This window comes from Tachysurus fulvidraco, chromosome 16, assembly GCF_022655615.1.
Source record: "Tachysurus fulvidraco isolate hzauxx_2018 chromosome 16, HZAU_PFXX_2.0, whole genome shotgun sequence".
Taxonomy (NCBI): domain Eukaryota; kingdom Metazoa; phylum Chordata; class Actinopteri; order Siluriformes; family Bagridae; genus Tachysurus; species Tachysurus fulvidraco.
The window spans coordinates 13,809,077-13,833,829 of NC_062533.1; the positions used below are offsets into that span (position 1 = coordinate 13,809,077).

Genomic DNA, 24,753 nt, shown 5'->3' on the forward strand with positions numbered 1-24,753 from the left:
AAATATTACAAAAAGCCTTCACATGATGAAATTTTGATATTTTCTACAGAAATTACATTTAAGACTTCTCTAAATTCACAAAAGCTTTAGACATCTTTAAGCAAACTACAGTATGGCATTTATTAAATCGAAGATAACCTTGGCAAGGTTAAAAGGGTAAATATGTTTTAGGTAAGTAAAAAAAGTAAGTAAATTGCATGTTGTATGTGACATACTGTATGTATGTTATACACATGCATAAATTCAATATTGTTTATGTTCAGCCACAGTGACACCTGATGGATTAAGACCACCACAGATTAAATGAAGAAATTTCTGTGTACCTGAAGCCAGGGATGGCTGAGAGACTTGTCCACACTGAAGCGCTTCCTCATTTTCACTTGAAGCAGGTTGTTGATTAAGTCAATTGCTGGTGAAAGAAATGGGAATCTTTAGACATCCGATCTACAATATCTCGGCTTAGATATATATTTAGCCTTAACAATGCACTGTATTGTACATCCTATATAAATGCTTCTAATTGTAGATTAGTTTCACTTGATTATACTTAAGTATACTTTTGGCATGCAAGAAAAGCCTTCCTCCTCCACCTTAGCTAAAATGATAGCTACACCCTTTCTCTGGGTCGCTGTGTCTCTGCAGCCTCCTACCTTCTTCAGAGATTTCCTTCCAGGGGTTGGGCGGGTACATGAAGGCAGCGTTCTGGATCTGTTCGTTGATGTCCTCGTCCTCGTTAAAGGGGAAGGTGCCACTTAAACTCACGTAGACGATGACGCCTACTGACCACATGTCCAAAGAGCGGTTGTAGCCTTTACTACGCAGCACTTCAGGAGCCAGGTACGCCGGTGTGCCAACAACAGAGCGTCTAAACGACTTCTCCCCGATGATGCGGGCGAAGCCGAAGTCACACAGCTTCACCTACGGTTAGTGTGACAACATATATATTAAAAAGTGATGAATACTGATGTTATTAAAGTGTTTAATATTTAAATTATAGTTGAATTAATGTGATTAATACTAATGGTTTAAAACTGTGCTCACCTGTGGAAAAGGTTCTGCCGATGCCAGAAGCACGTTCTCAGGCTTCAAATCACAATGTACTATGTTCTTAAAATGGAGGTGTCTCAGAGCCACCAAAATCTGGAGGAAATCAACATATAATGATGTTGAGATTAGCGGGAGCTGTTTGCTATGTTATCAGTATTTATGGCCTTTTTTTAAATTCATCTAGCCTAACTTGTAGAGTATCAACCTCACCTGAGTCACTAAGAATTTAGTGAGTCGTTCTGGAAGTCGACTCTTATCGCTGGACAAGATCATTTCCAGCATATCTCCGTGCAGCTTCTCCATGACAACAAACACTCGCTCAGGAGTCTCAAACATGCACTCAAGGTTTACGATGCCTGGGTGGTGCAGATTCTGAAGGACAAAGACAGAGCAAAAAAGTGTGCATGTAGGCAGAGAGCTATTTTTAAATGTGAAGAATTTAATTATTATGGATCACAAAGATAATGTAGATCCAACACTCCAAAAATTGACATTCTTTCTTACCTGTAAAATGGCTACTTCATTCCGTAGCTGACTCTCCTGCTTGGTGGGGAAACGCATCTTGTCTATGACCTTAATAGCGACGTCTCTTTTTGTTTTTCTGTGCTTGCCTGTGAATGTGAAACAACATAATATGTTGGGGTGACTGACATTAACTAGTCTGGTGGTGAAGTCTGCCTGTCTGTCTCCATCAGCGCTCTATATTGTTTGCGAGTGAATACACTCATTAGGAGAGCACACAAAAGAGTTCCACTAATAAAAGTTTATTTGTATGGCACGGACATAAAAAAAAAAAAAACAAGGCCTACTTTGCCTCTCTAAAAGCACCGCCTTACACTTATTTACTTTGTTACACTCTACTTACATACATTACAGACTAAGGGGTGTGCAAAGAAATGTTGTAAAGATGCCTTAAAAACTAATGACTTCAAACATTTTTACACATTTTTTAAACATTTAAACACAAAATACTGTATAAAAAGTAATAAACTAAAAAAAAAAAAAAAAAAGAAAGAAAGAAAAAAGCCAGTATTTGGCATGACAAAAAAACATCAGTAGTACAAGTTTGTGCAGCTTTATAAGGAAATTGCATGGTACAAAACCCAGCAGCCTTCATTATCATTTTTTTGTCTGAAAAGTATAACTGTTACATAATATGTTGCTTTCTTTACTGACATACACATATTTTTCTGAAACAATTCATTTTTTGGTCAGAATGCTAATACATTTTAAAAAAATTTACTGACAATAATGCAGAGACTATAAAACCGACATCTATAACAAAATTTATATACTAAATATTCTTATTTATACTTATACACTTATATATAATTCGGTTCAATTGAAGCTGACAGACTTTATCTCCATTTAAATCTATAGCATTTACTCAACGTTAAAAATAATCTTTGTGTATTTAACTTTCTAGCCCTTTCCACGCCGTTATATCTGATCGTTGTTATGCTTACGTCTCAGACGGTGTTATCTTGCTCTGTTCTTGTCGCTTTGACTTACAACACTGATAATCTCTGCGGTCCATCAATACTTCCTTTCTTTGTAATTAAAATAAATTAATTACTCTAGGTGCAGAATAAGCTTTTATGTATATCTCCATGGTTACAGTGTGAAACAGTAGCACTGATTTAAAGGTATAAAAAAAAAAACATATGCCAGGTAGCCGATCATAAATACTGTACTATACTTAATGTATATAACAATATAACTCTACTCATATATTTATACACAATCTGCCATGAACTTAATCTCTTTACACATATATACGTTCTAGACAACCAGATACTTGTTAAGTCTAAATATTCATAGTGGAATATTCATTACATGGTATCCACCCATGCATACTATATACTTATAGATGCTCTACTCATACATTCTATACACTCTCTATATATATTCTATAATGTTATATTAGTATCCACTATATGAGGTCCATACATACACCATACTCTCATATACACTCTAATGTACACTCTATGCTTATATTGTATATACAGTACTCATACACTGTTCCTTATATACTCTCATACACACTCCATACACTTATGTTCTTTATACAACTTTATACACTATGTTCACTTATGCGCTATATGATCTCAACCCTCATAATACGTGTACACACATTACATACAGCTGCATTATGTAATTGGACTGCAATTGGATTCTATGAATGTTGATGGAGCTGAATAAGATTAATTTTTTATCATTTATCTCATCGAACCCATCCTCATTTCCACCCATGCATACAAATCTCTGCCCTCAAACTTTTCAGCTGCAAAATACACTTGTTTAGATACAATGACTTAAACTATTATTTCTTAAACCATTTTGACATAATGTTCCAAAATATTTGTAAAAGTCAGAAAGTGCACCTTTAAATACGTAACGTAGATACAGTCTATAATCCTATATCATATACATTTCTCTGCTCAGTATATTTTATCTAGTATACTGATACAAATTTTCTCCTCCTATATATTATATACACTCTTGTATGCTCTCAATATAATCTTATAACATATATAACATTATATAATTATATGCACTCTATATCCCTTTCTACCATACAATATACCCTTTCATGTGTATATGCTGAATGGAATGCTTGTTTTCGGCTACTAATAAAGGTTTAATATGAATGTCATTTGCTGTCAGTCTTTTTACACTGATGCTGTTCTATTTGTACATTGTGTACTCCTCTATAGACCCTGTATTATCGTGCACTCAGCGCTGTGATCCTAAAGGTTCCCTATTACACCCCGTTGTCTTCATACAGTGTAAATCAAATCCATTTACCTCCATACACGATCCCGAACTGTCCCGAACCCAGGACCTCGTCAGCGAAGATCTGGTAGACGGAGCTGATATCCTTCAAAAGAGATGATACTGTCAGTAACACTCCATATTATAGCATCAAATAAAACAATGTCCTGTAAACACTGAAATAACAGAAGCCTGATGTTATTGAAACATCAGGTTTGTTTAATGTGTGCTGATCCGACGAAATAAACCCATAACTAATCTCACTAAATGACAAGGTTTCAAGCTGATTATTAATTTATTACTTTTACTCTAATGAACTATTGCTAGTTGTACGTGAAGGTAAATGATCATGATGGCACAGGAACATGGCAGTGCCTCATTCAGTTGCTCTTGGCACAGAAACACTGAGCAAGAAATTTGCCATAATTTCAGACCGACCTTAAACAGCGTGAATTTTAATCCTTGCAATTATTAGGTTTATTTCATTTGAAATAAAATGGAATGGAAATGAAAAGCAGAAAAAAGCAACAACAGAAATAGTGCACACTCACCACATTTGCTGTAATCTGTGAGTTGGATACGGAGATACTGATGGACAGCTCTTCTAAAAAAAATTTGTAAAAAGTGTTAAATATGATGTGTAAACATATTAGAAAAATCTACTATGTGAACGCAAAACCAGGCATCCTTAGGTTAAAGCAATTTTATCTTCTAACAAATTGCAATGACTTTTATACCATTGCATAGTGTATTTCACTACATCTCCAGGCACATGGGATATCTCATGTCATGTTTACTTCAAGCTCCACTCAATTAAAAAAAATGGATAAAGTAAAATTGATTTTCTTTCTTTTTTTTTTACCCCAATAACAAGACAATGTACAGTTAAGCGTAGTTTCTCATAAGCATACAATTCTGCAGCAGTTTGACTCCAATGAAGCTTATGTGCACAGCCGCACGCCTCTCTGACCTTTACAAAGCATGGCTGTGTTTAATTTTGTGTTTAAACACAAGTACAGAGCCACAAGGCCTGGCAGCTAAACCAGGCGTATTTGCTGAAGCAGAACACCACATCGAGCCTTTATCCAATTTTAAACACACAGTATCACATAGAAGTCATGGGCAATAATTAAGTTACTCTAGTAAGATCTACAAAACACCGATTAAAAAAGGCATCACTGGTCACAACAACAAGACTTCAATCTGCTCCCACAGTTTAGTCTGAACACAAAGCAGCCCATGTTACATTTACAGAGCTGTCATATTAGAGGCACACAAACTGACATGGAGTATCCTATTTAAGCCTTAGGTGAAAATTCAATCTTGTTCACAGTCAAACTTAAAGTCTAACAACACAAATATTATTCTGATAACAAAGATATAACAATAGGATCCTGGACTTTAGCATACATCTGATCTAAACCTGAGTTGGAACAACGAACTGAATGCAATGAACAATGAATTTCAATGCTCATTATTTTAAACAATCCTGTACAAACCATTCCTGAAAACTCTTGAAGGAATTTTGACCAAACCTGCCTGTTCGTCAAGGAACTCTGACAATCATTTTGGCTCCTGAAGAAGTTCTGACAAATCCATCCTACTCCTGCAGGAATTTTAACCATATGTGACATTTCCTGAAGCATTTCTGACCAATCTTCCCTATTCCTGAAGGAATTCAGACCAATTCTGTTTACTGACCAGTCCTGCCCACTCCTCAATGAACTCTGATCGATCATGTTCGTTCTTGAAGAAATTCCGACCAATCTTGCTCTCTCCTGTAAATATTTTGCCCAATCCTGTACAGTCTCTAAGGAATTCTGACCAATCCAACCTAAAGGAATTCAAATCTCGATATTCTGTAATGAGCATTTGGTCTTGTTCAGATCCTGACCATGATAAACCCTGGAGCACTGTGCAGTAGCTATGTGAATACAATGTGAGTTAACTTAATTTGTCCCACTAACTTGCTCCTGCCCCACCTGCCTACATGTAAGTAAAATCCACCCATTCCCACAACTTATTCCCTTGGGTTACCCACAGTCTTAATGCATGCCTCTACTCTGGTGTGTATACAGCCAACGTATGTTGTTTTTTTTTTTCATAATTAAATCATTTCAATTTTGCCACTATAGAATACTAAAAGTCATTATGGCTCTAAGAGTTAGACCCATACAAACCCCTAGCCCAAAAATCATATATCAGTCAATTATTTACCCTAAACCATATCATTTAGATGTTATGACAGTAAATACTGTAAAACTAACAGAAAATGTATGCAGTTATAAGAGTGTATATGTCAAACCGGGACCAAAAGTTTAAGAGTTGCCACTCCCAATGGTCCTACAACATGTAATTTGTGAATCATGGTTTTCATTAAATCAGCTGCAAATTTAAATTACCCTGACCTTTTCATTTTTCTTGTTAGTTCAATTAGAGGTGATATAGAGGATCAGAGTGACTTGCACTCTTGCACTGTGCTTTGTCAGAACACATTGTTAGTGATGTGGCAGGGGCAAGTGCAGGGCAATCTGGTGGTAGGGCTCTACAACTCTACACTGCCTAGGTCATCCTGGGTGAATGTAATATCGAGTTTGGGAACTATTGATTTTGCCAGGCTGCTATGCAGGTCAGGGTTAGTCAAAGGCAAAATTGGTTTCAATTCTACTATCAGTGTGAGTGTAGTAAACTGAAGAGTAGCTGTATCTGGGTCACTGTAATATCGAATTTGGGAGCTATTGACCAGTCCTGCCTGATCCTAAAGGAACTCTGACAATCATTTTGGCTCCTGATAAAGTTCTAACCAATACATCCTACTCCTGAAGGAACTCAAACCATTTGACCATTCCTGGAGCATTTTTGAGCAACCTTCCCTATTCCTGAAGGAATTCAGACCAATTCTGTTTACTCTTGAAGGAACTATGACCAGTCCTGCCCACTCCTCAATAAACTCTGACCAATCATGTTTATTCCTGAAGGAATTCTGACCAATCCTGCCTTCCTGGAGGACTTCTGACCAACCCTGTCCATTCTTGAAGGAATTCTGACCAATCCTGCTCTTTCCTGAAAATATTTTGCCCAATCCTGTTCATTTTCTAAGGAATGCTTACCTATCCTACCTGGGATAATAATCTTGATATTTTGTAATGAGCATTGTTGGGGATGGGGCAGGGGCAATGGCAGGGCATTGTGGGGGTAAGGCCCTACCACTCTACACTGCCTAGGTCATCCTGGGTCACGTTTGAATTGAATACGCCAGACTGCTATGCAGTTCAAGGATAGAGACGAGTCAGAGGCAAAATGTGAATATGTGTCTATTCTAATAATCACTCAGTTATATGCTATACAATTACCGCAAGGACAATACCAATTTTGTGGCTATATTTGTTCTTGAGAATGCCTTAATTGGGATTTCCAGTTCTTCATCAAGTTATGTTTTTTATAATATTTAAACTTCCAGTTTCTGGTTCGTTATCTTTCCTTTTTTCCATCCTTCCTTTCTTTGTAAATGATAAAGTTCATGCCCCCATCCCTTCTATTTTTTTCTTTCTTCCTCTCTGTTTTCATTACATTGCATAAATCTCACTTCTGTACTTTTCTTCCTTTCACGTTTGTCTTTCTTTCTTTTTAACAAAGAATACCGAAATACTAATCCAATACTATTTGCACTAAAAAGTAATATTTACATTATATTTACATTACATATATAAAGATATGCACATGTAGCTAATGCACATATATATGCAATATAACCAAGCATGTTATATTTACATATTCATTGTTAGATTTATAGTAGTACATAATATGTAATAGTATTACATATTAATAATTTATTAATTATTAAAGGCTTCACTTATTATTAAATAACTGCACTGACAGCATTGTTATTCGAAAGCGTTACAGGTCACAACTACAACAAAATATGATGGGAATAATTCTAATGAACCCAAATGCAGGAATTACTGGAAAACTGGAGACATTGTGTGTGTGTTTATGTGTGTGTATTACTCACTATGGTCTTTTCCTTGGCCGTGGTTGCTACACACACTGGGCTGAGGGGTGACGGGCATCAGGGCCTGGCGAATAGCCTTCTCCCAGGCGTGTGCCACCTCCAGACCAACTCCAGATGCTGCAAGCATGGCGCTGGTGTGCTGCATGCCCGTGTTCTCCCCTACGTAATACACCATGTTGTCCGTGATGATCTCGAAGCAGTGTGGATTTCCTCCCTGCGCAAGGCTACTGAAGTCCTGTGCCAGCTCCACCTGCAGGATCTCTGACAGCGGGATCTCCTGGATCACACACACACACACACACACACACACACACACACACACACACACACACACACACACACACACACACACACACACACACACACACACAGACAGCAGAGGTTGAATTCTTTTCCAGTTTATCTTGTCAGGAAAGCTGTTCTGTGAATCCCTACACACACTCACTCTCTCTCTCTCTCTGTCTCCACCGCTCTATTCAGAAATAAACTGAGAAAGCTTTTCTTTCAGTTCTACACCAAAAAAAATCCCACCTTCCTTCCTTGAGGCCAACCCGCCCATGAAGAGAAGCCCGTTTAAGAGGGAAGGAGTGTGGATCCAGCCAATAGGAGCCAGGGTGCCTGTGGTCAGAGCCCAGCGCCACATGAGAGGGCGCCGGATTACAGGGCAGGACGGGCACGAGCCACGCTGGCGGCCTGCCAGTCTGAGCAACACCCCGCCTGAGTTTGTGGAGAGCGGGAAGACCCCCACCCTGACTCCTTATAACTTTTCTCTCCCTCTCTCTCTCTCTCTCTCCTTCTTTCTTTCACTGTCTCTCTCTCTCTCTCTCTCTCTCTCTCTCTCTCTCTCTCACACACACACACACACACACCACACACACATTTCCTAATCATACTTCAAAGGAAGGGGTAATTATCTAAAAGTCTATCAGAGGTCACAGGGTTAATTAAGATAAATGGAAAAAAGGTAAGAGGAGAAAGAGCTGGAGAGTAGAGTTGGATAGGCAAAGAAAGAAAGAGAGAGAGTGAGTGTGTGTGTGAGAGAGAGAGAGAGAGAGAGAGAGAGAGAGAGAGAGAGAGAGAGAGAGAGAGAGAGAGAGAGAGAGAGGGACGAGTCCACCCATAGCCCTGCCTGTCTGTGAGAGAGGCGTAAAAAAATGTCACACACACAGACAGCAGTCTGGGTATTTTAACAGAAATAGCAGGCAAACTGTATAAATGGAACGTTCACCTCAGCTCATTTTCACCTCACAGTTTTACTCCAGAAATACTTTAAACCCTTTGTTGAAAGTATTTCTGAAAATGAGTGCTAAACTCATGCTAAACTCATGCCATTCAAATATTTTGTTTTGCAATGATGTTGATGCATCTTACAGTATGTATCATATGTCTGGAGTATCAGCTACAAATCATTTCAATCACATGACATGCTTATGTTAAGAATGTGATAGTACAACTGACATGTAGAAATTGAATGAATCTCTGTTGGTTCAATAACACCACTTTACAATATGATGGTTTCGACCAAGACGTCTCACAGTTTAAATGTTTTGAGGGGCCGGGCCAATATAATATCTTTAGACCACTGAGAGTGTGAGGCCAAGTGTTAAAGAACCGGAGACGGCACCAGGTGAATACAGGACCAGAGCGATAAGGGAAGAAAAAAAAACTAGGTGTGGATCTTGCGTTAGTGTTTCATTTGATGGCTCTGGCATAAAAGAATTTATGTTAAATATATAATGAATTTGGTTATACAACTTCACTTGATTATATACAGTTGGACTAAATGATATAATCACTCTACCTGCTCTCACCCATATGAGTCTGTTTCCTCTCGTGATTTCTTCCTCATTTCGTTTCAGGGAGTTTAATTATAAATATAAATTAAAATTTTAATCTTAAGTCATTTTTATTTTGAATTTTTAGATTTCTGTAAAGCTGCTCTGAGACTATGACCATTTGCTAAACAAATAAAATAAAACTAAATTAAATTGAATATAATGCCAGCTGATTGTGTGGGACGAAGTAGGCTGGGTCAGGTATATAGCTCCAGACTGTTGTTGGGGTGAGAGCAAGTGTGTATCTACAGGAAGCGTGGCCATATGTACTGTATAGTATAGTGCTGGAGATGAGGGGGTGGGGCTATGTGTATGGCTACAGAACGTGGAGGGATTTACTGGAAAATCTTTATTTTTACTTCAGCACTACATTTCTACTACATGATTATGCATATGCAGTGGTGTTTGTGTGGAAAAGCCTGAACACAACAATTGATTTAAATACAGATTTATATGACAGTGAAATGAAAGCTATAAGTAACAACATGGTTAAACACACACACACACACACACACACACACACACACACACACACACACACACACACACATACACACACATACACACACGCACATGAATCCGAATGTTTAAAATAAAACTGCCAAGAGAATTCATCTGCTGTGGCAGTGAGCAGAGAGAGCTTTACCTTGTAGTATTTGGCTCCAGAGTCATTCTGGAAAAGGGTCAAACTTTTGCTGTCCAGCCTCCAGTAATGTCTTTTTCTCTAAAAAGCAAACAAAAAAAAAATTCAGTAATCAGCAGGCAACAATCAGCAACATGCACTTCATAATGCTATTATCATTTCACACCGACTTCAACCTCTTGTTCCTGTACACACAACTGAAATGCTGTATTTAAATATAGCATCAGTTTACAGATACAGTAGGTGTCAAATTAAAAGAAAACCGCAGGCTCTGAAATGCTGCTCTCTATCTTTTGAATACATTTCTAGGATTTTGGAGTGGTGTTTTAGACAGTATCAGATTTTTCCCTTTAATCTGTCACCTGTAAGCCTGTTCTACGCTACATATCTCACCAGGTTGTCTCGGCTGGTGTAGTGCACCATCCATCCTTCCTTTACCAAGGTGGAGCTGCGTCTCTTGGTGTGTTTGATGGACTGAACCACACGCATCAGAGGGATGTTACTACTGGTGGAGGGACTAGAGAGAGGACACACGGACATGTCAGAGAAAGCTAACAAGATGATGCACACAATTTTAGACACATTTTAGCCAGTATTTCTACTCAACTCAATGTTGCAAGGTTATATTTATGGCATTTATCTTATTTATACTACTGAGCAGTTGAGGGTCAAGAGCCTTGCTCAGGCCCCTGGACTGGCAGCTTGGTGGTCCTGGGATTTGACCTCACAACCTTCTAAGCAGAGGTCCAACATCTTATCCACTGAGCTACCCCTTTCTTTCCATAACTTCTTAAGCTACCACATGTGATGATGGATGAAAATGGATGAAAAAGTGTCAAAAAATCGGTCTGAGAAGAAGGAGTAAATATCTAGACAGGACCCATAATCACCTGATCGTTTTCACCGTTTCCTCGTCCTTTTCTCCATCCATGAAGTGAGCATCCATGTCCTCTGGAGTGTTCGCCTCCTCTGGGTCATCCATTCCTCGACTGCTCTCGCTATTCACATCACTGCTGTCCACCTCCATTGTGACCTCAGAGTCGATCCCTGGGCTGGCTGGCTCTACACACACATACACACACACACACACACACACACACACACAAACACACACCAATTTTCTCCACTGTAAAACCAATGACAGTGTGTGAAAGAATGTTGTCCATCACTGAGCTAATGGGAATTCAACTTCTTCCTGGCTGATAGCCCCATATTAAAATGTGAGAATGTGTTAACAAGCTGTCACCTCCGTTAAACACGACCTCGCCCAGGCAGTCTCTCGGCACTTTCGACGCACATCTTTTATGACAGTTGAATTTGCAATCTGAAAGTGTGATAAAAACACGTCAAAGATCAAACAGATTTAACATCATTACACGGCTCATGAGCCATGAACAGTACTCGGGTTTATTTATTTCCCTATATCAAGACCCTTCTCATATAATTGCAGTGTTATGGGGATTTTAGTGTGTAGTGTGGGATGTGTTGTTACAGGAAAATAATCAGTGAGTACTAATAAATCAACAGGCTTGATAATAAACACTGATAAACTCTACAAACATGATTCTTTTGTGATATCAACATGTCTAAGTGTTTTATTCATAATAATATAAACCTGTGGTTTTCTATACAGCTGGAACTACTGTCTCATCTCCTGATCAATCAGAATCTAGACTTCTACAGCACTGTGATCTATAGTGACATATGGTATAGTATATGTATGTGCACTGTTGTACCCTTGCACTGCATGCCCTGACGGAACAAGCCCTTGAGCAGACGTTTGCAGTATTGGCAGATAGTGGGTCGTGTGTACGTGTGCACGTTGAAGGTGTGTGGCACTTTGACTCGGCCCAACACCATCTTTTCCATCCAGATGGGCCGGCCGCTCCAGGACGGGATCCGTTTTCCTGCTTCCAACAACGGTCTCTGCTATACACAGACATACACAGTGTGTTAATAATGTTAAAAGATACAAGATTCACTCATTGCCTACTTGAAAAGCCGAAATTTTCTGACAAAGGAATTTAGACAAAGCAACGTTGTACAATGTTTAGGTTTGTTAATAGGGCAGTTTATTAGCAGTCAATGTTAGGTGTATATACAGAATCAATTTAATTCCACGAAATCATTTCTTATAGAATTTTTTAACATATTTTTTTTTCATAGGTTTTTGCTTCTTTTTTCTTCTGCTTTTTTTTTAATTTTGAAAAAAATAAATAAAAATAAAACAGAATTGGTGAAATTGCTAGCACAAAGTGTTTCTTTTAAACTCCTACCAGTGAACACACATATGCAATTACATTCTATGAGAGCTGTACTCATGTTTGACCCATGAACTTATCACATCTTGTGCAAGCCCTGAAATTTTGCAAACCTGCACGCTCCTCTGCTTTGCTTCATTTTGCGTTAATTTCTGCAATCGCTAAATCATGAAATCCTGAACAGACTGATTACATTGTTTGTATTAAACACAGTTAGGTTCTAGCTACCTAATTCATCAGCATCAGATATTAAAGTAGCTTATGTTTGGTGTTCACATTTCTGGTAATGTTCAAATCAATGTCAAGAAAGTACTGAACTACACGACCCATCAGCCCATGTACATCACATGATCTGGTCACATGTTCCCTGATCAATGTCACCTGTCTTATTATGACTCATTAACACCACTGTTGTTGTTTTTTTTCAAGTTCTTCTGTATCTTCTTCTGTTTCTCTGTCAAGTTTCTTGTTGCTGTGTGTGTGAAACCTTGTCACTTATAGCCTGTATGTTTCTTGCCTTGTGCCTATAGTTCATGTTCACAGTTCTTGCTTTTACACTTTTGTCCACAATAAATAATCTGCACTTGAATCCACCTCCACTACCAGTTTGACAACCAGCTGAATAGTGAATGTGTTGTTAGCTAGCCTTTCCATGACAATTTAAAATGGCATGAAAACAATCAAAAATCTTTTTAGAAACTTTTGAAATTTGATTGAATAGGAAATGTATCATTTTAAAAATGTTATAAAAAATTAAGTGAAAAACAATTACAAAACATGTGGGGAAAATTTAAATTTGATCAAAAAATGAAATAAAAAAAAAAAGAAAATCAGAAACATTTTAAAATTAAATTTAAATTATTTTATTATTTAAAACAAAAAATGAAAACCAAAAGGTGCATCAGCAAAGTATGTCATTTTTCTTATTTTTCCATAAAATGCTTCGGATGTGTGATTTTCACCTCGTGTTTACATGCTGAAATTTCAAAATAAGAGTGGAAATGGTTCTGAGATTATTTATCTCGTTTTCTTATTTTTTTACATCACAAAAACCCGCTATTTTTCAGGGTTGTTTAGATATTTAAATCCATTGGATGTGTGCTAAGGAAATATTTAAACACATATTGAAAATTTTTTTTTTTTTTAGAAATCGTTGAATCTATGAAGAAATTTAGAAATACTGTGTAATATTCATGCTACTACAAAAATGCAAAAAAAGTAAAGCAGGAAAAAGAGAGAGAGAGAGAGAGAGAGAGAGAGAGAGAGAGAGAGAGAGAGAGAGAGAGAGAGAGAGAGAAAGAGTGTGTACCTCCTCAGGTGACGTGACAACGCTCTCAATGACCGGAGGACGAGGGACGGACAGAGAGGGTCCAGGCAGGGACACATTAGACAGGCGTCTCTTTCGTACTCCAGTGCAGTTGTTGGGGATCTTAAAAGCACATCGTTTGTGGTAATTAAGCCCACATCCTTGAGGTACAAACACACACACACACACACACACACACACACACACACACACACACACACACAAACACACACACACACAGTTAAAACACTTTAATATGCACAAAATCAGCACTCATATAGAGTATAAAATGCATACTCATATATCCAAATCCCCTGTACAGTATTCATATAACAAAATGTTACTGTTTACACACTGAAATGTAGAAGCTCCACAGCGCCCACTAGTGGCCTTCAGTCAACTTTCATTAACACAACACAATCAGGTCAAGCACCCTATGGATGTGATGCTTTAATTTCATGCACTTCCTGTACAATGAATACCCCATTCTAAAATAATCCATGATTTTATAACAACTCACATTAAAAAAAAAACCCCACAGCAACCAAGAATATACAATATCCCCTCAGTTGAATTTACACCAAGCACTAAATGAGTGTGACATCTGCAGGACATAAAAGCTTTGTCCATTCCAAAGCAACACAGGCAGGAAGCCGCCTACATGGGGAAAACGTCCCATAGCGCTCTTACTTTGATCTATGCACAGGAACGGCATCACTGCAACGTGACCTTTTCACACAGGCAGGTTTACGCTTCCTCACACACTCCGGATCAAATCATAGTTTTCACTATTAAGTTACAAACATCCCTATGTAAATCTCACAGATATTATTTTTTATTTAAAACTCAGTGAAAATGACAGATTTTTAATATATGCATAAAAACGTTTTCACCTTAACGATATATTACACCTGAGAAATTGTTCGTATGTTTGTACGGTAGTTTCCGCAAACCCAGGACAAAAGGGTGAGATTACCAGTTCAAATGAGTACTTTAAGGTACATTGATGATGCACTGAAGATGCTTTATGGAAGCAATCGCCTTAGTGCCTGAGTGGTACGTTCCACCTCCCGTGCTATGATTGGCTAGATAGCTTGTTTTTTATCCACAAGCAGACTGGGAATTCGAAATATCATTCAAACCTCCATAGCAACTGCAACAAAACAGTGGAACGTGTGAAGCAGTGAACGTTGTTTTTTGTTCCACCCATGTTCTGACAAAAATCTTTTCGCTATTACATTCCATCGTATTTCATGTCCTACTTTGGTTAGATCGTCAGGGCTGTGGAATCATGACAATGCTGCACTGTGTGTGTGTGTATGTGTGTGTGTGTGTGTGTGTGTGTGCATGTGTTGGCATTATCTGCTTCTTCCCAAATCATCTGTCTTTGTTTTCAAGTTTATTCTGGTTTTATAACAGAAAAAAAATTCAAACCTAACTGAATAGCGTCACAGCAGCAGTCATGAACACATTATTGAATAACTTCTCAGAATCCTTCATAATTTCCTAATGCGTTATTCTTATAGTTTTTTCCTAAAATGACATTCACTAATTGTTCTTAATGATGCTCTCTGAATATTCTTAGAAAAAAGTGCTTTAAGCATTTAGTTCTTTGTATATCTAAAGCCTCTGACTAGGAAACTCTGCTGTATCATTTCTGTGAAGAGCAACCAAAGAGGTTAAAGGTTCTAAATTTGGGACATATCTATGTGAAGTAGATGAGTCCCTCCAGGATTTTGTGATCACAGAAATTAATGCAAAATCAAGAAAACTCTTTGGACCATCACAACATGCGTATGCATCGAACATGAACATGACTACAGCTATCATAGAGAGAAATTAAATGTATGTCTTCACTGGTAGGAGTTTATAAGAAGAATTCAATGCTTGCAATTTCACCAAGTCAAGTAGATTCCTGCCACAAACAAACAAAAAACAACCCACAAAACCCACGACAAGTGAAAAATGTTTAAAAACAAACAAACAAACAAACAAACAAGTAAATAAATAAATAAATAAACAAATAAATAAATTAATTAATTCTATGTTAATTTATCTGCATTACAAATGGCTATTATATGTTTAGTCAAACAAACTTAAAAACCACTGACTACAAAATACAGATTCAATTCCATTTATGTCTATTAGCATCTATGATGCTAGCATCATTTTTTCTGATGTAAACATGTATACAAATATGGAAAATATTAAGTTAAGATTTGAAGCTTTAATGGAATCCTTCATGTTTGTACAACAAAAATAAAATAATAAGGTTGCACTGTATCAAAGAATCTCTTCACTGATCAAATCTGATGCAGGGGTGAGATTTTGACATCTTAATGATGCAATGATGCAAATAGAAAAAAGTGATTGCAAAAATACCAGACAAGAGGTGAGGGTAAAAGTGCATGAAACAAAAACTCTGGAATCTTTTCTGTAATTTTTTTGAATATCACACTGTGAAAATGTCAAACTTCAACACCAGGGAAATATAATTAGTCAGATTAGATGTTAGTGGTGTCGGTGCTCACCTTCACACTTGAGACCCTGCCGCACGAGGCCCCACAGCATCTCGCCGCAGTCATCGCAGAACGCCGGGGCTTTGTAGGAGTGCACATACAGAGCATGAGGACGGATCTGGAAGTCCTCAACAGTGGCAAGAGCTGCAGGACAAACACAATAAATACACTGTAACAAGAAAAGAATAAGGAAATGAAAAACTTTGTCTTAGTTTGGTCAGATTTGAAAACCATCGTATGTTTTTTCCAGCTGAGTAGAACATGATGAGGTATTCTATCTGCATCAAGGCTTGAGATATTGTTCATTCTGACATGCTTTTCTGCTCAGCATGTTTGTAAAGAGTGGTTATTTGAGCTACAGTCTTTCTCCTCCTACCTCTCGTGAACAAAGTGGCGTCAGTCCACAGAACTGCTGTTTTTTTCCCACAACATTGTGTCTAGAGTGTGTGTGTGAAACTCCGAGGAGATCACCAGTTTCTGAAACAGTCAGTCATTTAACACCCGCACTACGGTCAAAATCACCATTTATCCTTATCTGGATGTTTGCGATGAACTTTAAAAGAAGATCTTGAAACTTTGTGTATCTGCACTTTGCCACTGCTGTCATATGATTGGGTGATCGAATAAATGCATGGCAAACATAGCTAGTCAGGCTACAATGCCATAGGCTATTTGTTTGTGTGTTTGTTTATTAGCCAACCACATTCTTATTGTAAAAGTGGGTCAGACATGATTTCAAAGTTATGATTCCCACCAGACCACTAATAAAACACTGTCTTGTTAGTTTGTCCAAATTCCTTTCGGCTTTGTAAAGCGCTTTGAAGGATTCAAATCACAACAAATCAACAGCTATTTCCATGCAATCAGCAGATCAACACACAAAGCACGTCCTCACATCCACACAGCAAAACACCTCCATGGTAACAACATTCCTGACACATCGACGGAGAGAAACGCGCTCGGAGGAGGGAAACTATTCAGAGGAGTATCAAAAGATGCAAAGAAACACACACATACATGATCCTTGCTCCCAGTGCAAAATTAAAAGTCATCAAAACATCATTATTTAGTTTTATTTTTATATTTATACTCAGAAGAGTTACATCAAAGAAGTTAAAAATAAAATTATGTAACCATCCTCAGACCGTACCAAATGTTATTAACATTTTAATAGCTCTATTGCCTCCTCTTACTTTACCACTATTACCTTTTATTGCATCATTATTTAACCTTTTTCTTATTTTACCTCTATTTCCTCTCCTTAGTTTACTCCGTTAGCTCGTCTTTCCTCATTCTATTAACTCTTCTTATTTTTACAACTTTTACCTCTTCTTACCTCATTCTATTACCTCTTCTTATTTTACTCTGTTACCTCATCTTACCTCACTCTATTACCTTTTCTTATTTTACCCTGTTACCTCATCTTACCTCACTCTATTACCTTTTCTTGTTTTCACTTTTTTTTACCTCTTCTTACAGTACCTCATTCTATTACCTCTTCTTATTTCTATTCTTTTTTTCTCAACTTTTCTAATTTTACCTCTATTACCTTTTTAAATTTTATGCCATAACCTCTTCTTATCTCATTCTAATGCCTCTTCTAATTTTTACTTCTTTTACCCCATCTTACCTCATTCTATTACCTCTTCCTATTTTACCCCTTTACCTGCCTTTACAATGCCTCTTCTAATGTTTATTTCTTTTACCTCTTCTTACTCCATTCTATTACCTTTTCTTATGTATTTTCACTTCATTTACCTCCTCACCCCTTCTTATTTCTTCTTATTTTTTCTTATTTTTATTCATTCTTTGGATTCAGATTTCCATTTCAAGTTTACTGTTTAAAACTGTATACGTGACAAATAAAAAAAACACTGTATAAATATATTAATTTGGCAAAATCCTATCTGATTGTTCTTTTAAAATGAATAAATGTGTAATCAAAGCTTTACGTAAGTCATTTTTTAAAACATGACTTATTATTATTAATATGAATTTTGTTTTTGCTAAATCCTGATCTTCCTGAATTGTTAGTGTGTTATAACCCAGTGAGTTTCCTTCAAGGCTCTTGCTTGTTTCCTTTCCTTACGTCTTAGCTCCTCCCGCAGAGGATAAAAGGAAGTGATGCAAGGAACATAAACAAGGACAAGAGGAACTGAGGGCAAATGTCAGGGCAAGTCATTTTTGCTCACTCGAGTTTCACTTTAAAGCAATGTCACTACAATATCAGCGTTAAATCAAGTTTATAGCTTTCCCCATTGTTTCTTAATTTCTTTAATTAAGATGTTTCATTTTAAATTTGAGGTTCTAAAGTATCATTGTGTTATTATGTCATGCAAAACAATAAAAAATAAATAAATAAACAAAAAGATTTCCACATCGGAAACACCTGTGTATCCTTGATCAAGCTCCATGTCATGAGCTCAAGCACGCAGCACTGATGAGGTAAAGAGCTTTGTGCTGTCACATCCTGCATTTGGAAACAGTGCCAGAAAATTAGTTTGTTGTTATCTGGCAAGAAAGCATTGTGACAGGAAATGACATCACTAGGGTAACTCCTATTGTGAGCAGGTCAATGAGCGTCTGTAGGGTATTAAATAATCTGATGTTTGTATGATGTAATATTCACTTAAGATTCATATAACAGCTGCTATTAAAAAAAAGGCTGAAAACCTAAATTCAATGTAAAGAACCTGTAAATGTAGGTGCCTTTGATAATGTTTTTCACGTTATAACACATTTCTGCTTTATGCTCAGGTTTATTAATGGGACTCTTTATTTAATGGGAATTTTATTTCAGTGCTGGTGCAAAACTGTGGATTATACAGAGATTTATTTTGTGTTAACGGTAATTTTATATAGCCTCTGTATAAAGGAGGTGTGGCCTCTGTATCTGTCAGTCTCAGTGAAGAAGGTGTGGCATCTCTATCTGTCAGTCCCAGTAAGGAGGTGTGGCCTCTCTATCTGTCAGTCCCAGTAAGGAGGTGTGGCCTCTGTATCTGTCAGTCTCACTGAAGGAGGTGTGGCCTCTGTATCTGTCAGTCTCAGTGAAGGTGTGGCCTCTGTATCTGTCAGTCCCAGTAAGGAGGTGTGGCCTCTCTATCTGTCAGTCCCAGTAAGGAGGTGTGGCCTCTGTATCTGTCAGTCTCACTGAAGGAGGTGTGGCCTCTGTATCTGTCAGTCTCAGTGAAGAAGGTGTAGCCACCATATCTTTGAGTGCCAGTGAATGAATTGCGGCCCGTTTTAAAGTCAGTGTGTGTGTGTGTGTGTGTGTGTGTGTGTGTGTGTGTGTGTGTGTGTGTGTGTGTGTGTGTGTGTGTGTGTCTGACTTAGGCAGAATCGCTCTGATGCTAAACACTGGTTTGCATAGAAATATTAAAACTTTACATTTTATAGCAGCAGTCACATGCAGGGAGATAGACAGAGAGAGTGAGAGGGAGAGAGACAGAGAGAGAGAGAGAGAGAGAGAGAGAGAGAGAGAAATTAAAAACAAATGTGCCAAGTTTGATGTGGTGCATGCACAAACCAAGCACCGCGACAGAGCTGTGCACCAGAAGCCTGCAGCAAGAGGAAGTGGTGTTGTGTGTGTGTGTGTGTGTGTGTGCGTGTGAGTGTGTGCTGTCGGTCCCCAGCCAGAAGAACATTGTATGAGAGGGATACGAACAAAAGCCACAGCTGCTCAGGTGTTATGCTGAGTTTCACAAAACTCTGTCAACATGCAACCACAGTGCACGCAGCAGGAGGAAACAAGCATCTAACCAGCAGCCTCAGGTGCAACACATACACACACGTACATACACACACATACATACACACACATACATACACACACATACATACACACACATACATACACACACACACACACACACATACATACACACACACACACACACACACACACACACACACACACGAGGCCTGGGGGAATTCTACATATATATTCATACTATACTGTACTAGAGGTCAGAGGTATATTAAATATAGAGTGAGTCTAAGGATTTGTTGTCAGATATATCCGTTCGAGGGGTAATGTCATTCTAATTATACTCCAGTGTGGCAAAATAGAACAAAATAGCTCTAACCATAACACTTCTAGTTCAAAATGCATATTCTAATATGGAGATGTGATCTTTTCTGCACAGTGTCTTAAAAATAAAGATTCTTCAAATTGCCGATTTTCGTAATGTTTATAAATGATGTGCACCTTATTTTGTCCTATCAGTTTGTCTCTCAGTCTCTTTTATTTGCTGTTTATTTCATTATCCACTAATTAAGCTGTAAACTACCAACCTTTATTACATTTATATGTTGGTAGATACATCCATACATTCCTGATGTGATCCCTTAATGGACCTTAAAAAATATCAACACGGTTGTAGCCTTTTAACATAAAACTTGAAGATAACCAAACACTTTTATCCAAAAGAGGTGACATCCAGAAAAGTCGTTGGTGTGTGTAATATTTCTGTTCATCATTTCCTTCAGTTGTATTTGTTTAACACATAAACACAGGAGATATTTTGTGTTTCCTAGAATAACTGTTAATTTACACTTCTGATCTCTGAATATTAAAATGAATGAATACACACAGTAAATAAAACGATGCTATTTAGAAAAAGATAATTAAATAAAGCTATATCTGTATTTATTGATACATGTTGTAGTCCTCGTTTTACCTTTTAAATCACATACACTTTTCTTTGTAATCTCTTAAGACAAGAGAAATCCTGAGCCTTAGTTAATTCTTCATAGTCATGACATGTTGATCTGTGTATCGCCTTTCTCTTGTTTATATCGTGTGCTTAGCCTGTAGAAGCGTGTGTATCCACCACTGATTGTTTATGTGGTTTCCTGATCCCGGCCAAAGTTGAGTCTACAGCATCCTGTTTGTATGTGCTTTTGACCTTTGACCCGTATCCTGGAATTTGTTTTCAGTGAAACTATCCATCACACGCATCCAACCTCACAGAGCAATACTGTTAGAATTCTTTTCTCTGAACATGCAATGCTTATCCTATGAAATCTATGTTTATCAATTTGTCCGGTTATGAATAAATGAAGAGACTTGGAAAGTATCTGAATATGGAGAATTAGATAAATTACTATACATGGTAAATTGTAGCTGAAGTAACACACGGCTCTCCGTTTCTTGTGGATTTTGTGCTTAGTTAATGTAAAATGTATTATATGTTAATGTAATGCACGCGCATACTTTGGAGAAAATGGCAGAGAGAGGATGGCAGCTCAAGCAGCCAATCAGAGTACGATCCTGGCTGAATGCTCACCTGAGAGCACCACCTCGATCAGATCTCCCTCGTGGATGTCGTCAGCAGAGGTGAGCCTCTGCAGGATGTTCTCCGAGTTCAGGTCATGACGAAAGAGCATGATCTTGTCGTACATGCCAAAAAAGCCACATTCTGGAAACTGTAACCAGATAAGGACACATACAGACAGGTTTCGGTTAGTTTACCGTAGAAAAAATCATAAAACTGCTTTTATATGACATTATAAGATATTAAACAACATCTAATGAGAAACATCTGTCAAGTCAGGTTTCACAGAACACAAGACTACACCGAGTCCATAAAGCATGAGACAAGTGCAAGATGATAAATATACAAGACAGTACAAGTTAACTAGTTTAGTCTTTACAGCTGAAGAGAATTCCATGCGTTTACTGCATTGCTGCTGGTCTATTTCTTAAATTAGATATATGAAGTTTATTTCCTGTTGAATTAAAGATATCTGGCTAACTAGCACATCCTGCATGTTAATGTGAGATATTTTTTATATTAGGAAATACAGAGTGTATTTTTCCTGCTGCCTGGCACATGGCTCAGTCTATCTGCAGCCTGTTTTACAGGGATAGAAGATACGAATGGACAGTTTTTCCTGTTACCCAAAGTGCAAGCTATCAGCTAGTTTGGTGTCTGGGGTTAAGCTTTGTTGTTATTGTTTTGCGCTGAAGTGGATAGAAGTAATAGAAGTCTATCTCATCCAAATTGCTTCATTAATACATTCCCTAATCTTTATTTAATCAAAGTATAGTTATGCTCAATAATATCATTTTAAAAGAAAAATATTTAGTAAAATAGCACAAAAACAATCTTCATACAGAACAGATGATAGTAGGTTAGACTGTTAAAGCTAAAGAGCATAAAACACTTATTGAATTAGATAAAGCACAGAAAGTGTTAAAGCTTAAATCTTCCGTTTATGCTCTAGCTAGCTTAGCCAGTGTTAGGCTTCTGTGCTAGCCTTCTTTGTTGATTTTGTTGACTAGAAGGTCTGAGACAACAGCAAATAAAAAAACAATAAGAGTAAAACGATATCCAGGATCCCTCTGACAGTGCAGTTTTCAGCTATGTGCTGAACAAAAAACAGGACAAGTTTTTTCCTAGTGTGATAGCCTTCCTAACAGTGGCCCATTACCTGTTAGCTTAATTAGCAGACGGTCATGTAGTTCAAACAACAAATACTGTTTTTAATGCTAACCTGCAAAAAGCTGATTCAACAAATGATTGATTAAAGCAATATAAATGTAATATACACAGTATTGCAAGTAGAAAACAATGTGAGCAAATGCAAACGTGACAAAGTATTGCAGTGTGCTATAAAGTGCCTCAGTAGGAATAAGGTATTAACTGGATTAGAAAAGGACAGCCATAAAAACAGTTCTTTAGCCTAGTTGACTGTGACCAGAAACTACAGAGTGAATTTGTGGATAATGGGTAGTTTGTGCTGCTGCCTGGCACACTGCTCACTATATCTGCAACCGATACAGGTTTCAATGCTTTATAGGAAAAAGCATTACGCAGTTTACCCAAAATATAGCCATAAAATCCCTGCTGTCTTATCTATAGACTTAATGTTTCTCTCAAGTCAAATTTTCCATGAATACATCACAAATGTCTACATAATAGATTCGACTAATGTCTACATAAAGGATTAAATAAATCAAGATAAGATCCTTTAGACTGTTCCTGAGACTAAATACAAGACATAATACACATAAATGTTCATGTAAAGTAGGTCAGTGTCATGCCTGTTTTGTGTGTGTATTGTGTATTTTGTACTGTGTATTCTCTTCATGATCAATTGAAATAGGGCGGGTTGGAAACCTGAACCTCACAGCGCAGCTCAGCCATTCATTCATCTGCCCATCATCATCAATAATGCCTGAGGCTCAGCAAATGACACCCTACAGTCAGCATGTAGCATTGAAACAACCTCTTGAAAACCCGGGGTAATCCCTCCAGTGAAGCCCAACCTCAACAATACAGCATTATGTTACAGAATTGTAGAATGATACAAAGCTAAAACAATGTTAATCATATTATCTCATGCATTTGAATAAAAGAAACAAAGTCTACCGGCTAACAGGACAATGAACAGCACTGTCTCAGGATGCAGCCAGACTATTAGCAGACATGCTATACGTAACGCTCCAGAGAGCAACGTAAATTATTTATGCTCTCCCACAGCAAAAAAATTATACGGACAGCCATATGTGCTTACTATTAGTATTGATAATTATCTAAAATAGTGGATTTTAACTGAGCAACTTACTTTAAAACTCTTAAAGCTAAAGAGTTAAATGTATTAACATTGTAAAATACAACTGATTATCTTTTCAAACACGGAAATACATTCTGTATGTTCTGATATATCTGATATATCACCTAAAGCATGCATTAAAAACGTAACTGTGTAAAAGTAAGCCGTGATCCGATGACGACTATGCCAGCTAAAAAGCCTGTTTCGTGTGATATGTTCATCGACCACTGATACAAAACATGTATGTGTCTTTGCTGCAAACCGTTACAAATAGTTCAGGAAAAAAACATTGATTTTTCTCACGCCGACTGAATCAGTGACTCGATCCAGGTCACACTCTGGCTCTCCTGACCAGCCTGCCATGTTGATGCCCCTGGCTTTAGATAATGAAAGGCAGAAGTGCAGGTGGCAGCTTAGACAAAATAAAATAACGCAATTTACTCAGCTGAAAACAAATGGACGGTGTCTCAGGTGTCACATTAAACAGCAGGCAAAACATCAAGAGAGTGACTCAGAGGACACATCTTATCATATTGTCTGGACAACAAGTCACACCACTGTTCAATCATCACTCATCTCAAAAGCACTGCTCTAAAACAGCATGTCACAGATTTTATTGTCTAGTTTTTTTTTGTCCCATCTATTTTGTCGTGGTCTAGCACTATACTGTTGCAAGTGGGCTTGATCTAAATCCCTCTTCCAGGTTTGGAAAATATCAATGCAAAACACTGATCCTTACAATAAACAACGGCCTTCTGTTTGACCCGGTCACCTTTAAATGCCCAAACAATAATA

The 24,753-nt window shown here is 37.6% G+C and overlaps 1 protein-coding gene across 3 annotated transcripts in view; it reads right to left on the reverse strand.

The window, feature by feature from the left end:
- LOC113648255 (serine/threonine-protein kinase D3) overlaps positions 1–24,753 on the reverse strand; it is a 50,825-nt gene that overhangs the window by 3,621 nt on the left and 22,451 nt on the right. Inside the window, exons 3-18 of one of the 3 annotated variants that reach the window (XM_027155366.2) lie at positions 21,687–21,825; positions 16,411–16,542; positions 13,883–14,040; positions 12,049–12,238; positions 11,559–11,636; positions 11,203–11,374; positions 10,706–10,829; positions 10,316–10,393; positions 7,835–8,111; positions 4,374–4,426; positions 3,856–3,928; positions 1,552–1,658; positions 1,258–1,419; positions 1,042–1,140; positions 651–918; positions 324–409 (exon numbers count right to left, since the gene is read on the reverse strand). In XM_027155366.2, the coding sequence (XP_027011167.1) occupies positions 324–409; positions 651–918; positions 1,042–1,140; positions 1,258–1,419; positions 1,552–1,658; positions 3,856–3,928; positions 4,374–4,426; positions 7,835–8,111; positions 10,316–10,393; positions 10,706–10,829; positions 11,203–11,374; positions 11,559–11,636; positions 12,049–12,238; positions 13,883–14,040; positions 16,411–16,542; positions 21,687–21,825 (2,196 nt within the window). Of the gene's footprint in view, positions 1–323; positions 410–650; positions 919–1,041; positions 1,141–1,257; positions 1,420–1,551; positions 1,659–3,855; positions 3,929–4,373; positions 4,427–7,834; positions 8,112–10,315; positions 10,394–10,705; positions 10,830–11,202; positions 11,375–11,558; positions 11,637–12,048; positions 12,242–13,882; positions 14,041–16,410; positions 16,543–21,686; positions 21,826–24,753 lie in introns of all 3 variants that reach the window. The other 2 variants (XM_027155367.2, XM_027155365.2) reach the window with 2 other exon arrangements.